This window comes from Gopherus evgoodei, chromosome 2 (genome assembly GCF_007399415.2).
Source record: "Gopherus evgoodei ecotype Sinaloan lineage chromosome 2, rGopEvg1_v1.p, whole genome shotgun sequence".
NCBI lineage: Eukaryota > Metazoa > Chordata > Testudines > Testudinidae > Gopherus > Gopherus evgoodei.
In genome coordinates this window covers 218758818-218775989 of record NC_044323.1, presented here as the reverse complement: position 1 = coordinate 218775989, position 17172 = coordinate 218758818, and the positions used below count along the sequence as shown (strand labels likewise).

At 40.6% G+C, this 17172-nt stretch overlaps 1 protein-coding gene across 1 annotated transcript in view; it reads right to left on the bottom strand.

The window, feature by feature from the left end:
* Window positions 1-1947: 1947 nt before the first annotated feature.
* Window positions 1948-17172, bottom strand: part of DSG2 (desmoglein 2) — a 50720-nt gene continuing 35495 nt past the window's right edge. The window contains exons 7-15 of the mRNA XM_030552971.1: window positions 16342-16476; window positions 16003-16188; window positions 14811-15070; window positions 14181-14323; window positions 12081-12308; window positions 10269-10499; window positions 8994-9118; window positions 5245-5616; window positions 1948-3973 (exon numbers count right to left, since the gene is read on the bottom strand). Of these exons, the coding sequence (XP_030408831.1) occupies window positions 2891-3973; window positions 5245-5616; window positions 8994-9118; window positions 10269-10499; window positions 12081-12308; window positions 14181-14323; window positions 14811-15070; window positions 16003-16188; window positions 16342-16476 (2763 nt within the window). The 3' untranslated portion in view covers window positions 1948-2890. The remainder of the gene's footprint in view (window positions 3974-5244; window positions 5617-8993; window positions 9119-10268; window positions 10500-12080; window positions 12309-14180; window positions 14324-14810; window positions 15071-16002; window positions 16189-16341; window positions 16477-17172) is intronic.

Sequence of the window (17172 nt, the reverse complement as noted above, 5' to 3'; positions counted from 1 at the left end):
GTTAATAAAAAGTTACTATTTTTGTTCTGAGTGGCTGTATTTTAAACTAAATAAATAATTAAAAAGACAATATCAGCATCTTCCTTTATTTGAAGTTCCATAAAAATATAGAAATCACTGCAAAAAGGCCACATATAAAACCAGCAAAAATTCATTTCCTCTACATGTAGGAAAAAAGAACAGTTATCCATTCAAAATTCATGCTTAGAATGAAATACAAGTCTATGCCATATACATTAAAAACGAAAACCAGAGAGATAGACCCCAATTCAGCAAGTACTTAAAACATGCCAAATTTAAGCACATGAGTATTTTCACTGACTTATATGGAACTATTCATGTGCTTAAATTAGGTACATACTTACATACCCTGTGCTGAAAAAAGACTATAGTTCTCATTTTCATATTTCCCTCTATTTAAATATAATACAAGTTTCTGTTTTAAAATGCTTTCTTCACACTTCTTAGTTTTTTCCCCATTTCAAACATATCTTTGTTTAAAAAAATTTCAGGCAGAAAATAACATGGCAATACACAGCAATACAATTGGATAAAATTTGATTAGAAATAGAGCGAAACTGAAAGTAATAATCAGAACCACTGAAGTCCTGTCTCTGCAGTCGAAGGCCCCAGTCCCTTACATACTTATATATCTGCTTCACTTAACCAGTCCCATATCTTTCATGTGCATAATAAAACGGTAATTAACAACCCTTGTTATATTTTTACTGTGTCATGACTGTTCCAAAAACCATTAAGGTGACTTCTCCTATTCATAGCACCTTCCAGCTTTGATTTTAAACAAAATTCACTTGGGTTTTCCCAAATTTCATAAAAATAAATATTTACATTCTGAATATATACACTACATTACTTTCCCCTCCTTTTTTCTGAGTAAATGTGTTTCCCTTTTCCCCATAGTTAAATATCAAGAAAAAAATGAAAGGACTAACTGAAAGTTCTGTAAAAATTGTAGTGAGCTCCCTCATTTCTCATCAAATATAAGCAAGGCCCCAGTCACGAAGCAGTATAGTCAGCAGGAATTTTAGTATTGACTTCAGTGGAAATAGGATCTGGCTCTTGATGTCAAATTTTAACCTGCACCTCGTTTTGTGACTGTAATTTTACAACATGATTTAGGTCACTTACCTGATTGCATCTGCAAATCAGGTCCTATACATGTCTAAGTGATCTCAAATGTGCCTGAATCTCTGGCCCTACATCTCTGCTCACAGTGGTGGAAAGAAGAGGGAGAACTAGGTTTGCTTCATGTGTTATTTAATGACCAATAAAAGAAAGCAAAAATATGGAAGGTTAAAATGCTTATGTGCATTATATCAAAGCTAGTACAATACGTCAAAAGTAACTGACTTTCTTCAGTATTCAGTGGTCTGCAGACAGCTTAACTTCTTGCTACTTTCTCTCCAAACTACCTGCCAAGGTGCAAGCATTGCTTTGAATGACAGGAAATGCTGATTTCACAGCTTCTGGTTATCACTCCTGTGAGTCCCATACACAGCATTTCTGGGAACATAACAATTTTGGCTGCTTGGCTTCTCAGCAGGACTGTGCCCCTCTATTTTACTTTTATTTTGGCTTACGGTGTGGCACATTTATTTTGGCACAGTGTGGAAAGAGACAGAAGACCTTCACAGACAAGATCTGCAAATTATTTAGGAGTCTTGAGGAAATATTGCAACACAAATTTTCATATATAAAGGCACATTCTTCTTGGTGCCTGGACTGGAATCAGTGCAGGAAAAAATTCCTTTTAATTTTATTATGTAAGCATTAAACTATAACGATAACCAAAATTCACAGAGAAGAGATAAGAACAGAAGAACCACCATATTGGGTCAGACCAAAGGTCCATCTAGCCCAGTATCCTATCCTCCTACAGTGGCCAATGCCAGGTGCCCCAGAGGGAATGAACAGAACAGGTAATCACCAAGTGATCCATCCCATCATCCCTTCCCAGCTTCTGACAAACAGAGGCTACGGAGACCATCCCTGCCCAATGGAAATTAATTTTTCAAGGTAACATGTTAAACAGTTTTATCTTTTTCAAGTTTAGTTATTTTCAAGGCTATGATATTAAAGTGTTCCTTAAAAAGGTAAATATGTAACGGAAAGATGGGGCAGAAATCAAAATTCAGATTAGATGTCGAAAGATCTGGTCCTCCTGTGTGAGGGAACATGTGTTGAACACCAGCAAACCTACTTCTCTTTGGGGTGCATTCTCAGGAACAGGTTTTCCTAGCTCTGAGGCAGTGTGCACCTCACAGCTAGAGATCATTATCTGACTCAAATTATTTATGAAATTCTGACAAATTCTTCCATTCGTAAATCTCTGGAGCCTGGTATATTGCATATACAGACAGCCCCATCTCTGTGGAGAAAAGTTGTTTCTGGCCCTTTTAGATGAGAGGGAATGAAATTGATGACTAAGTTCCAGAGCTCCTTGCAAGACACATTAGAACATAGGAGACAAACAGTTCATAGAAATTTAGTTTAACAACATTTTTTGTTGGTCATTACAATTTATTTCAAGACTTTTCTGGCTTTCTAATTATATCGTTTTCTGCATGTGAGTGATGGGTTTAGTCTTCACCATCATTATCTTATATGTGATGAACTATACAGTAGTAGAAGGAAAAAACAAGGAAAAATTCCTATTCATTGTCCATCTTGAAAGCATTGCTATAAAACACTGTAAAGTCAGCTGCTTTTTTCCCTGGTCATATTTCTTATTTACAGAAACTACTGTAAGAAAATTCATGCCATTTTTAAAAGTACAAGAAAGTTGAGATCTTGACACACTAAAAAATTGCCAGTGTTGCTGGTAGAGCTATAAATGATGCCTAGCAGAGTTGTCTGAGGGATATATATTTTATGAGCGAGTATACTGTACAGTGCTGTATTTTCTGATATTTGAAGACTTACTTATGGTAGAAGAATCCTCCGAACCTAAGCCTGTTTGGTTAGAGAGGGGGTCTGTGATTAGTATACGCTCCTGCCTTCCAGATCCAGAAATGGTGGTCTGCCCTCTTATGCTTTGCATCCCTAAAACCTCAGCTGGAGTTGTGTAACTAGCCTGCAGCCCTGAGGTGGGTGTAACCACTCTTTCAGTTATCACCACATTCTGCCTTTCTGATAAATTGGGAATGCTTAGCGAGGTCTTTAGATCTGAACTAGGTACAAGCAGCCTCTCCCTCTCCCTCACAACAACATACTGTGAATCAGGGAAGTCATGAACTTTTAAGACTCCAGGCATAGTGTCATCTGACCTAATCAGCCTTTCGGTTACCCTAACATTATGTCCATTTGGCAAGTCAGGGATTTCTAACATCTCCTGCAACCCAGATGCTGGGGCGAGCACTCTTTCTGTTACAAGGAACTGCGGATCAAGAACACCTGTGGTGGGTCGCACCGTAGGGCCAGCAACAGAGGATGTTTCTGTCACTATAATATTGCTGTTAGCCAAGGGATCAACAAGAGGCCTAGCTTGTTGCAGGCCAGGCCTAGAGGCATAGGATGTTTCAGTGACCACCTCCCGTGTCATAGTTTCTGAACCTATGCCATTTACTCTATGCACAGGCTTGGGTGGTTGGAAGCTGGTGCCTAAAGAATAGGTATGTTCTGAACTGAAAGCATTTTGCTGATCTAAGAACTGTGGCAATGCATCATTAAGACACAAGCTTGACTCATTCATGGCTGGACTAGCATTCCTGTCTTTCAACACATGGGAACTACATTGGCCGACTTCCACTTCTGCATGTTTGCCCAGACAGATATCTGCTAGGGTCTTAAATTTATCTCCTAAATCATCCAGAAAATGGTCATCCAAGTCATCTTCAATAAAGCTGCAGCACCCAATGGAACCATGTGAGGAGCCTGCTTCTTCCTGACAGTAAAGCAAGAGACAGTCTTTTGCTACTTGAGCTTCATCTTCGTCAGCAAAAGTGTCAGCTTTCTAAAATAGAGGAAACAAAAGCAAACAAACTGTTTAACAAATGTTGTTTCAAAACTTTAAAGGGTCATTACCAAATTTAAAAAAAAACAACTGCATTTTTGTTGGAACATTTTTTACTCACTATTGTTATAAGTAACATCTAAGGCCACGTCTAAACTATGAGCTAGGGGTGTGATTGCCCTGCTAATACATACATATTTGCACTAGCTCTCAGTGTTCTAGGAGGAGTATAAATCGTAGTGTAGCCATGGTAGCAAAGATGGTGACAGCAGAGCCACAAGCTGTACTGATTACAAGCCCGCCTGAAACTGGTGGGTTTATACTTGCCTCCATTGCTGCTACCCATGCAATCCCGGCTATGCTGCTATTTATTTTCATCTGACCTTGGGGAGAGCTAGTACAAGTATGTATGCATGAGGAGGGGAATCATAGCCCTATCTTGTAGTACAGACTTATCCTTAACATACTATAACTGAAAGCCAACAGAAAAAAGATTTCTGTCTTTCAATTTGTGTAGATGGCAGCAGTTGGTGTCAGTCAGTTTGCTGATTCCTCTTTGTTAAGTGAATATTTCACACAGCAACTGATGGTGTGGAGAAAAAAAAACGCAAAGCAAATAGGAAAAATTTGACTATATCCCATAAAATTATCAGCAAGATTCAGAGACTGTAGCTAACACCAGTTTGCACTCACTAGAGAGTGATTTAAAATTGACAGTGCCCTTAAAAATATTTCACTTTTTTTGGAGCAAATCACTATTATTACAATGGTGTCCATTTATGCTTTTCCTTCCCTCATCTCCTCAAAAATGCATCCATTCTTTTGGAGATGGGTTAGAAAACTTAACTGGTGCTTTTCATCAATAATTTCTATGATGTATTCAAATAATTCAGTTCATACAAGGTGTAATAGCTGGAACTGGAAAACAGTGCATTCTGTTTTAAATGTGTAGCATTTGTGTAACACTAAAGCCCTGATCCTGTGAAGACTTAATGTGTGTAACTTTACTCATGGCAATCATCCTATTGAAGCCAAAATAAAGCTAGGCACAGGGTTATGTTTTTGCTGGATTGGGCATAAGGAAAACATGGCAGATTGTGAAGACAAATTTTCTTTTAAAACAAATAATATATCATAAAGCAATCCTGATAAAATATTTTTAGATTTGAAATAGAATTAATGGCCTTTAACAACTTGTTTCCACACGATTTACTTTATTTAAAAAAAACAAAAACCATGAATATATTGATATTCTCAAGCAAGACTCTTACCTCATTGAAGTAGTCTCTCAAAAATTCTTCATCTATGCCCACTTCAGGTCCTGCCGTTCTGGCCCGTCCAGCTCCCATCATCATGGTCGTTCCAGCTCCCATTGTCATGGCCCCCCCGGCTGCCATGGCTCCGCCAGCTGCCATGGCCCCACCAGCTGCCATGGCCCCATATTTTGCACCAGAAAGAAGATGTCTTTGTTCTTCCCATCTGCCATTGCTCATATTAGCATTACCATAGCGTCCTTCAATATGGGACTGAGAACTGCCTCCTCCTGTAGCAGCTGCCTCTGCACCCATTGCTGCTGCTGCTCCACTGCGCACATTTGCTGCTGAGTTGTCCAGCGCAGTGGGAGTGATGATGGTTAGCATTGCCTAAAACAACAATTAAAATACAATATGAAACGTGCTCTGTGTTGCATGTGGAATTCTCTAAGCAGTTGGGCTGAGTGGAGTCCAGGAGGGACGTGGTTGGCATGATTGTTTGATCTGGTGTTAGACGTGCTGTTACAAAGAGCAAAGTGTGCCCTGGAAAAGGGTGCAGTCTTTATGATTGTGTAGCCAAGGAAGCTCACAAAAGCCATTTTAGAGCGACACTGTATCATCCCCTGTTAAAACCAATGAGAGGGCAAGTAAGAAAAATCAGGATACTCCAGTGAGTTCACCTGGCAAAATTTTTCCAAATGCTCCTGTCAGGGTTCCTTCCCCACTCTGAACTTTAGGGTAGAGATGTGGGGGGACCTGCATGAGAAGCTCTAAGCTCAATTAACAGCTTAGATCTTGTCTGGCTGCCACCACTTCCAAGCACTCCCTTCCCTGGGTAGCCTTGAGAGACTTCACCAATTTCCTGGTGAACACAGATCCAAAACCTTTGGATCTTAAAACAAGGAGCAATTAGCCATCCCCCCTCCTTTCTCCCACCAACTCCTGGTGGATCCAGATCCAACCCCCTTGGATCTAAAACAAAGGAAAAATCAATCAGATTATTTAAAAAAAAAAGGCTTTTAATTAAAGAAAAGAAAGGTAAAAGAAAACCCTCTGGGAGAGATTAGCATACCAGCTACTCTCACAGACAACAGATTCAAAACACAGAGGATGTTGCTCTGGGCAAAAACTTAATTACACCAATGAAAATACCCAAATACCCAATTTGATTCTTCCTCTAATTGCACAAGACAGGTTACAAAGAAATAAACATAAACCTATTTATTTCCTTCACTAAAACTTACTACTCTGATAAGAGGCTGGTTCCTTGATCTTTTTCACTCCGGCTGAAAACTGAAAACTAACTAAACAAAGCAAACTTCTCTCTTTCCTTTTGAAACATCTTGTTCCCCCATTGGTTCCTCTGGTCAGGTGTCAGCTAGGCTAGGTGAACTTCTTAACCCTTTACAGTTAAAAGAGGCATTAACCCTTAACTATCTGTTTATGACAGCTCCTTTCAGTGAGAAAGGTATATGATCTCATGCCGCACTCTAAACCCTCAGATCCTAGAGCCTCTGCAGGGTCTGCTGGCCCTTCTGTGATGCTGCCTGCCCTTCTTCTCTCTCATGGCAGCTTGGCCATATTGCCACTTTCTCTTTCACCAGCAGCTTTTCCAACGGGAATGCAGGCTCTAAGGAAAAGCTAATGCCCCACTGATTCCACCTGGATATTTACCAGAGTCAAGAGAGAGGATGCCAATGTTAGTAATTACTCACCCATCCTGCACAGACCCTACCTGAGCCTTAGCCTTATGCAGTAGACACACTAGGGCTTTGTGGGGCAGACAGCATGCTAAGTATTCACTATTCTCCTCAGTTTCTTCTCCTTGCAGCCATTTCTGATCTAGTTAAATCATATTTGCTCTCCTCCGTACCTCACTGAAAGGGAGCACTGGGCACTTACTTGGGATACAGCCTTCAGACTTTAAATTAAGAGGCTTTCCATTCCACCATTTTTCTGCTGAATTAATATACCCACTGATTGTAATTGACAGTTCTTCCCTTGTGAATGCAAATATTTAAACTCTTTGGTGGTTCAGGTACTGGACATACCAGTATTTCTCCCACACTCCCCTTCCTCACTTTCCACTCAGAAAAATAGTATCGTCATGGCAGATGTAGCAATTTCCTGCAATACATAAATTTAAATCCCCTAAGGGTGTCATTGTGGGCCCAGGATTGTATGTAATTCCATGGGACAGGCTGATCACAGCTCTTCCAGGAATAAGGAACAGTGAGGGATGATTCAGCAAATTCACTCACGTTGTAACACCTCCCTAGAAGTACCAACATCTGCAAAGACTCACATATACTGGTTCAAACTGGATTCCCCAAAAACCAACAAAGAAAAGGCTTTTGAATAAATAGCCTGAGTTTACACTCTCAGGACCTTCTTTCTGATCCAGCAAACAGACATGACCTTTGTCCAGGGTGGTCAGGTAGGAGGGAGAGGGCGCCCAATCCTTGTGGAAGGATTTGAAGGAATGACTTTTACCAGAGCTATTACCAGAGGTGAAAGTAAGCTGGTCCGGTCCGGTCTGGCATACCAGCAAGAGCCAGTATGCCGTGCTGGACCGCACTGGCTTCCACGGTGGGGATTGAAAGGGGTCAGAGCTCCCCACGGCTGCGGGCAGCCTAGAGGCCTTTGAATCTCAGCCACTGCCAAGAGTAAAAGGGGTTAGAGCTCCCTGCGGCTGTGGGCAGCCCAGACCCCTTTCAATCCTGGCCACGGCTCTGGTGGCCAGTCTGGGGCCGGGATTTAAAGGGCTCAGAGCTCCCCGCGGCTGCGGGCAGCCCAGAACCCTTTGAATCCTGGCCGCAGCTGGGATTTAAAGGGCTCGGGGCTCCCCTCAGCGGCAGGAGCTCTGGGCCCTTTAAATTCATGCCTCAGCCCTGCAAAGCTTGGGGTTTCCCCTGGCAGCTGGAGCCCCGGGCCCTTTAATTTGCCCCTGAGCCCCGGGGAGGGCTCCCAGCCACCTCTTTAGCTGGGAGCCCCTGGGTCTCCCAGCCACAGCTGGCGCCCCAGGGCCTTTAAATCTTGATAGGCCACACTTCTTCCAGATGAGGCCACGTCCCCCTCAGGATTCCAGCAATACCAGTAAGTCCTGTAAATTAATTTCACCCCTGGCTACTACTGGAGTTGTTGGGGAGAGGGGATGGTGAACTCTGGTAAACTTATTAGTAAAATCAATAAAAGAACCTGGAATATTTTCACCTTAAGAATACATGTGCATGCTTAGGAAAAGCTTGTGGTAACTTATAACTGGGCCATTGCAACTGGTCATAGCCTTTGGGGAGAAAGCAAAAGATGGACACAATCTTGTTAGGCAGTCTAGCTTGCTGGAGCACTCACAGTGTAGGCGGGAAACTATGCAGCTTAGAAAAAACTCTGTTAAGAGGGAGGGAGGGAGGGAGACACAGGTCTCCACCCAGGAGACATGATGGATGGGGAGCCATAAGCCCAAGAGCAGGTGCCATTGATGGACCACGAGGAGGAAATACAGGTGCAATTGTCGTGAACAGTGAGAATCACTATTTGCTTGATTATTTCACTCTTCTTTTCCTCTGCAATTTAGACACTTTGGTAGATATTTCTAGAATGGTGTATGGAATTTAGCCACACATTTTTTTAGTTAATTAATTTTAACGTGTGGCTAAATCTCCTGCACTGCTTTGAAATCTCAACCCACAATCTAAAACTGACACCAAGTGAGAAACTGAAATAGTTAAAAGAAAAACAAAGATGATATTGGGCTAAGGTACACTTGCCTTGTCTTCAGGTGCTGCCCCTTCACTGTTCCATTTACGTAACATCTCTTCACTACTGTCAGGTATTGCTGTGAATCCTTTAGCACCTGATCCACAGTTGCAAAACAGCAGTAAGAGTGGCACAACTGTAGGAAAACACAATGCATCATTAAGTGTCTGACAACTAGAGCTCAAATCATGTTTAGGTAACTGCAGGGCTGGCGCTTCCATTTAGGCAACCTAGACGGTCGCCTAGGGCGCCAGGATTTGGAGGGGTGGCAATTCGGCAGCAGTGGGTCCTTCCGTGCTCTGGGTCTTCGGCGGCAATTCTGCGGCGGGTCCTCCACTCGCTCCGGGACCCGCCGCTGAAGTGCCCCGAAGACCGGGAGCGCGGAAGGACCCCCCCCCCCGCCGCAGAACTGCCGCCGCCGACTGGGAGCATGGAAGGACCACCGCCTAGGACGCCAAAAATCCTGGCGCCGCTCCTGGGTAACTGTCTGTAGTTAAGTTAGGTAATAAACATCTGGACTATGTGAGCATGCACACAGGGTAGGTGCAAGTTTTCTAGAAATTCAGGAATATAATGCAGAGTTTATTTAGTTATGGTCAATAGATAATGAATGTGTACTATGGCTCTGATTTCGCAAACACTCATGCATGTGCTTAACTATGTATATATAAGTAGTCCCACTAAAGTCACCATCATGCCACGCTGAGCCATAAATACCATTAAGTTCACCTCCTCATTTTGTTTTGTTTTTTGCTATAAATAGCTGACTCACTATACACAACATCCCAAAGTAGAGGATTTCACCTCAGTCGGGCTGTGTTTTCAGCTGGTTACTGGAATAAGGAAACAGAGTTGACACTCTGAAGATGGGCCAGAGTAGTGGAGGGGGCAGCCATGGTGACATTATCTGAAGGGAATGGGAAGGGCATGGTGGTGATTCATTGGACCATAAGAGGAGCCCTAAGAAAAACCAAAAGGATTTCTCAATGCTTTATCATCTATCCTTTAGTATAGCATAAGCAAATGTTAACTGTTTGTTTAAAAGCCACTGGAAAGACTGAAACAGTTACCTGTTGCCACATACTAGTTCTAATACTTCCAGGGTGAAATCCTGGCCCCATTGAAAGTCAATGGGAATGGTGCCATTGACTCCAGTGGACTCAGGATTTTACCCACAAAGTATACCTAGATTATAAACCCTTTGGGGTAGGGACCATTTCTTCTTTGGTATCTTGTATTGCATAGAACATGCAGTGCTTAAGAAATAACATAAAACGGTTACTTACGTAGCAACAATAAAATTGCTAAGATAATTAGTGCAATTGCTCCAGCTCCTAGCCCAACTGAAGAGTCGCTTAGTCTGTCTTGGCAGGAACCCCCATTCACACATGTACAAACTCTCAATGTAAGGATCTGCTTTTCAGCACAGCTTAAACCTTGCATATCTTTCACTAAAATTTGAACTTGATTTGTGCTGGGCTTTACATCTTGTGGTAGTAACAGCTGCATGGTTGTTGCTTTGTAGGGACAGAAAAGAAAGAAAGAAAAAACATAATCAGTGAAACAAGAATTGGGTAGAGAGAAAGTTAGAAATCACTGTCTCTTACTAAAGAAAAACAAAAAAGAATTCTACCAATGCAACAGAATTGCCTTTAATACACAACTAATTGCTATTTTCATCATATAGTTCACACTCTGGCAAAATATAACCAGTGTTTATTTCTAATTTCTACAGACTATGGAAAAGCCTTATTCAAAGTTGAATTGTCTGTATGAACCCCCAAAATACCATTTGTCTTTGTGACAAGTTACAGTTGTCTAGTTCTCTCCCACTTTCAGAAGGTAAGAAGGACCCTGACATAATGGAAACACTGCAATTGTGCTGAGGTGGGAGCAGGTTGCTAGGAGTATCCCTATAGGTATAGTGAAGAACAGCTCTGCAACATGTCTGTGTGCATTAATTTTTTGAAATGAGTTCGGGAATCAAAGGATTCTCCCTCATTCTCTGGTTATGTGTGAGCACAAGTGCTTGGAGGATTTCTCCCCAGCCAGGCCCTCATGGAGATCGTGTATTATTTAGGCTGGGCACTGCAGGGCTGATTCTGGATAATATGGACATGTTTAACATACCATCCAAAACAATGTAGCTGCCACTATCTGGGCTGCAGCAACTGTGAAGGCTGTAAATGCTAGTTAGGCAGCAAGCAAGCTAATCTGTTCTGAAGAGGTGTTCCTCTGCTGTGGCAGCCCTCTGGCAAAGCTTTGTAATGGTGAATTGTAGAGCTGCCTAGGAAGTGGAGGATCAGCAGCTGAGCAAAAGAGCTCTTTGATTTACTTGGAGCACTTCTTCTAAGTACCTGCACAGGTATTTGGGTGTGGCAGTGTGCAGTGGGAGGCTGCCTTGCTCATCACATTGTGATGTGGTTAAAGAAAATAGACTGTGAATGGGGGAGCTCCTGCCTCACCCAAATCCAAGTACGGACATGATTTCATATTGCAAATATATTCTTGCAGAGTAGGACTCCCCACCCAGGAGGACATTCTTGTGAGAGTCCTCTTCCTTCTCCTAAAGTACTGGAGTACCTTGGATAACTGATTAAGAATCTAGTTGATGTGCAGGGTGCATGGCAATTTCCTATTTCTCCCTAGCTCAGCTCCTGAACTGAACTGCCATTCAGGAATGTGACCCCTGCAGCTGACTGCAGCTATATGGCTGCAAATTCAGTCACACAGAGAGGAACATCTGTCACCTGAATGCTGTGGGGACAGGGGGAAAGAAGGGGTCTTAGTCCCAACATCATTCGCAAGAGCCCAATTACAATACACAGGTGGTCAGGTTACACAGAACCACTTCAACTCCAAAATACATAATTTTGTATTCTATGGCCATTAGAAATGAAGGAGTGAGGAGACAAACTTCAAACTCTTGATGCTTCTCTTGGTGTGGCACAGCAGATGTGCAATCCTTTTTGGCTGGATCAAGCCCTAAGACTGATCTGACCAGAGTTAACAAAATGTGACATAAATGCTGAACTGCAAAGAACTGAAAATGATTTTACAAAAATGTTTATTATACGTCAGAATTGATTTTTTCTTACCATTTGTGTCTCCAATTACCCATTTCTTTGCCATCCCTTCAGGCTCATCAATGACAGTAAAAGTGAAGGGAGCACTATTTGGATAAGCATCTCGATCTGTAGCTGTAAAACTGAAGAACTTTGCATCTGAACACACCATCTGTACTGGAGTCACAATGATTGGACAATTATCATTGGCATCCGTAACCTGAATTACAATGGTACCAGTGGCTGTTTTCTTAGAATAATCTGCAAATATAAACATGAAAGCTTAAATTCTTTTGCGTGTGCAACAAATTTTGCTTTTAAGAAAATATTTCATACTTTTTCCAGGATTATAAAAAGCAGTAATATGAATTTAGGATCCGATCCTGCTTCTATTGAAGCCAAAGGTAGTTTTGCCTTTGATTTTAATGGGGTCAAGATTTAACTCTGAATATTTACAGAAATATATGCAAGGTTATACTTTCTGAATATAATACATTTTAAAAACTAAGTAAAACAGAACTATAGTTCAAAAGTACCGTTACAAACAACAAATGAGAAAGACCATGTAGTTGAGAGTTCTTTTTGCATTGTATTCAAACAGGATAGGACTATTGAGATTTTTCAGATCTTCTACTCATTTTACTGAGAGATTTCAACACTTCCATTTTGACAAGCTGTATTTCAATTAAGCCTGTTCTGGACACAAACATTTCTTGCAATGTAGTCCTATCAATAAATGGGTAATAGCCCCTAAGCAAAGAAAGAGTTTAGGATTAAGAGACTGGTTCAAAAACAAAACAACCAACCAACCAGACTAAAAACCAAATTCTACACTGTCAACAAAGCCTTTAGGTCAGATTCTGAGATGCAATTGAAGGTATGAATGCAGCCCAGTAGGCATGCCTCCACTATCTTTAATCTAGTGGGCACGGGTAACAGTGGTACTGAGGATGTGGTGGCATGAGCTAGTTTCCCAAAAAGAAGCCTGCCTGGTTAGGTACATCTGTTGCTGGCCTGAGCTCAGTGGTCTGAGCACTGACCTGCTAAACCCAGGGTTGTGAGCTCAATCCTGGAGGGGGCCACTTAGGGATCTGGGGCAAAATCAGTATTTGGTCCTGCTAATGAAGGCAGGGGGCTGGACTCGATGACCCTTTGGGGCCCCTTCCAGTTCTATGAGATAGGTATATCTCCATATATTATTATTTATATTCATACTGCCGTATCTTCACTGCTATTGTTATCTGTGCTAGCCAGATTAAAAACTGGTATGGCCTACCTGTGCTACAATCACGCTATCATTTGTGGTTAGCCACACCTTTCAGAGGCACAGCACGTAACTTGCAGCCCAGTGGGAGGAAGAGTTATTTGGCTTTAAGCCACTTCTATACTTCAGCCCCCAGCATAATTTAAACAGTCTTGGGGAACAGTCTGTGTTATGGCAACCTGTTCCTGGCTGTCTACAGGTGTAGAATTTTTGCAGTGGTATGTGCTGTGGCCCCACCCCCACCTCAGGCCAGTACTTGCAAGGGGGTTTTCCACAATTTTTGTGCCAGGAGAATTCTCCCCAGTTGGAACTGTGACTTTCTGAGCTCCTTTTCGCTGCTCCTAGCTTTTACCTAGCATACAGGATCAGAGTGGGGTGGGAATCTCACGCGTTAATCTAATCATCTTGCAAAACAACTACAAAAAGGAAACAATCAAAATTTTGAAATAAAACAATGTACAGAATTTAGAAATCTTTTTATATTTATATGTGGTTTTAAAAATGACAGCAAAAACTTCTTCCAGATACATTTCCAGAATGCATAAGGACTTCAAATTGAACAAGTAAGTGACTATAATATACACAGACACTGCAGCCAAAGAAGCCCTGCCTGCTTATGCTAGAGAACTTGACTTTTACACTATTAAGGATTAGACTATAAAGCTTATGTTGGTGAGCACTTGCTTTCATTTTGATGGGAGTGCTCATCAACAGAAGGCTGCAATATTTAGCCCTAAATGGGTACTGATCAGATGGTAAGACTGCTCTCTTTCAGTGCAACATTAGGTTCAGGCCTCAGCAATAGAGAATGTTTGTAAAGAAAGGCTTATGAATGCATATGACATGAAACCTAATGCCTCACAACTTACCATTAGTTATGGCCAGAATGTTGGCAGTGTAGGTACCATTAATTACATAAGATGACTCATAATCAGGTATTTTTATTAGCTTGATTTCAGCTGTAGAAGAATCGATCATGATCCAATTATCGTTATCATTTTTTTTTACATATCTGTTAGAAATTTAAAAAAAAATCAAATTATAATGAGCAAGACAACCATGGGGGCTGAAGCTGAAGCTGCTTTGCACACACACACACATATCAAATATTTGCTCTACACCACTGGATCTCCATTTTCATGGGATTTCTACAGGTTTCATTCTAAAGCTAAGTCCACTGTCTGAAACCAAAAGTGGCGTGCATTGGTATACTTGTAGATTTACTAAATGGATGCATCAATACAGACTGTTTCTGTAGGGAGATGCACTTTTCATCATATGATCTAACACAAAAGCAAATTATTTAAAAAATAAAAAGTCTATACATTCTATATAAAACCCTAAAGAATATCCATCTCATTTATACGGTAATAATTAGACATGTCTATCAAACAGCATGACTATGAAATAATGTCAACCTAGTGTTTGTTTGATACAAGGATTTAATGTGACATTCTATAAATGGCAATGTTGCTAATTAATAAAAAGATGAGGCTTACGTGATATGTTCTGCTACTTTTGAAGTGTCTTCATCAAAGGCTTGATATCTCCCAATAATCTGGTTTATCATCATAGTCTCATTTGTCTTAATCACCATTGTGTGGGGTTTGAATACAGGGCCCTCTAGCACATTTTTCACCTTAATTGTGACTGGAACTGGTTTTACTTTGTAGTTATTACTAATTGATTTGTGAAATGCTGCTTTATTTGTAACGACAACACTCAAGTTCATGCTTTGCATTTCCTCATAATTGATCTCCTGCAACAAGCACACACACACACAAAAAAACCGAAACTTCACTCAAAATATAAACATAGAATTTGACATCTAAATAATGTTTAAAAGTTCAATCTTTAAAAACATTTTCTTTGCTGGGAAAAAAAAAAAGGAATGGATTAAGGCTGGCTAAAGGTGCCTGATTGACAGTACCAGAAAAAAATAAGTGTTATTTAAACTTGTCAAGACTTCCTTTAATATATAATGTCATGTATATCAAATAGTATAGCATAAGGATACAATATCTTGTCATTTATATGGATAAATTCAAACTAATAGCTTCAGGTAGCTGACTTTGGAGGGAACACTATCTTCTGGCCTTGGGGATGGACTCTCACTCCATGCGTCACAATTGGAAAAAAGAGGTAGAATGCATCAGTTCCATACTAGCTGTCGTATATTCTAGCTTTTGCCCTCTAATCATTATCATATTTAGCACTGAAAGTACTTTTCATCTGTAGGGCTTAAATCACTTTTGTTACCCACAAATTAAAGAAAGGGAAATCAAAGCACAGAGATATAAGACCTGATATGCTGAGAGTTACTGAGCATCCTCAACTCATGTTGACTTTAGAGGAAACTGAGGATGTTCAGCAGCCTGCATAATCAGGCTCTAAATGATTTACCTGATGTTACACACAGAATCAATGGCAGAGTCAAGAATGGGACCCAGGTTTCCTAAACTGAAGGGAAACATGCTTTCCTTTGTTTTTATATTATGTACATACTCAGTACATCTAGGTAAAATATAGAAATGGAGGAGTGTTCCACCTGTAAATTATTTGCTGTTCACATGCTGGTAAAATGTAAATAGTTTTAGTTAAAATTAATATCCTATGGAATTTATTCTAATATTTTAAAAAGTCTCGTTATGATTTTAAAAAAAAAAAGGACACTCTACAGTATACACTTACCTTTACAAGAGTCAAAACTCCTTCATTTGTTTGAGCATCTGTCTCTACACGGAAATAACCCCCTTCATTCCCAGAGACAATTGTAAAGTTTGCCAGCCAATTATCAGAGAATTTTTCATCTTTGTCAGATACTTGCAGTCGCATAACTTCCACATTTGCTCTGTTTTCTTCGACACTGCCTTCATACTGCAATCAAACAATAGACCTTTTAAGAAAATGTTAAGTCTACTGTATTTCATTATGGCAAAATGAGTCCTTTGTGTGCCATGTGATAGTAAATTACCTGTTATTACCAGACATAGGAACACACTGAGACTGTTAACAAACAAACATACTTACTGTCTGCCTTTCAAGAACAGGAATATTGTCATTGACATCCAAAATCTGGATTTTTACAGTACAGGTTGTAGCTAGCCCAGTTTTGTCTCCATCTCTGTCTCTTGCTTCTACGGTGAAAGTGTAGCTACTTTGTTCCTGTGTCACATTTAAAAATAAAAGTGTTTAAATCTATACAGAAACCATTTACAAAACTATGTAAAACATTTTTTGCTCTGGTACATTATCTTTATTTTTTCTTTGATACCCAATGGCCGACTATGGCAGTATGTTTAATTAATTTTGAATACCATTCATCATAGACTTGTTCCACCAGAGTCCTGAGCTCAGGAATGCACTTAGCATTTTCCCAAATAACTTAGTAAATGGAGGGTGGAAAGAATTTGCAAAACATAAAAGAAACAAGAGTAACAACTCCAGCACAAAGGGCTTTGGGAATTTTATCATTGTTTAATTTGGGCTAGAAAATGGTCCCTCCATAGGTGGAGGAAAGGGAAAGTTATAGTGAATACTATATATGATAAAATAATTATTGTTACATTATTACACAAAGATTACAGACATAATTAGTACAGATTTATACTAATAGTTTAGTTATTTCCCTCTGGGCATGTGCACTGCTGCCTCATTCTAGGCACCCAGGTGCCTGTCTCCCCCCTATGCCCTAGAGTGATCCACAGATGAAGGGAAATACATATGTTCTTCCACCTGAATTGTACGTGGGGCCTAATCCAGTAGGCGTGCTGAAAGCCTGCTTAACTCTGCACAAAAGAGATGGGGGAAGGAAAAGAGAAGGACCTCCTTTATAAACGTTAGCCCAGTGGTTAGGGTACT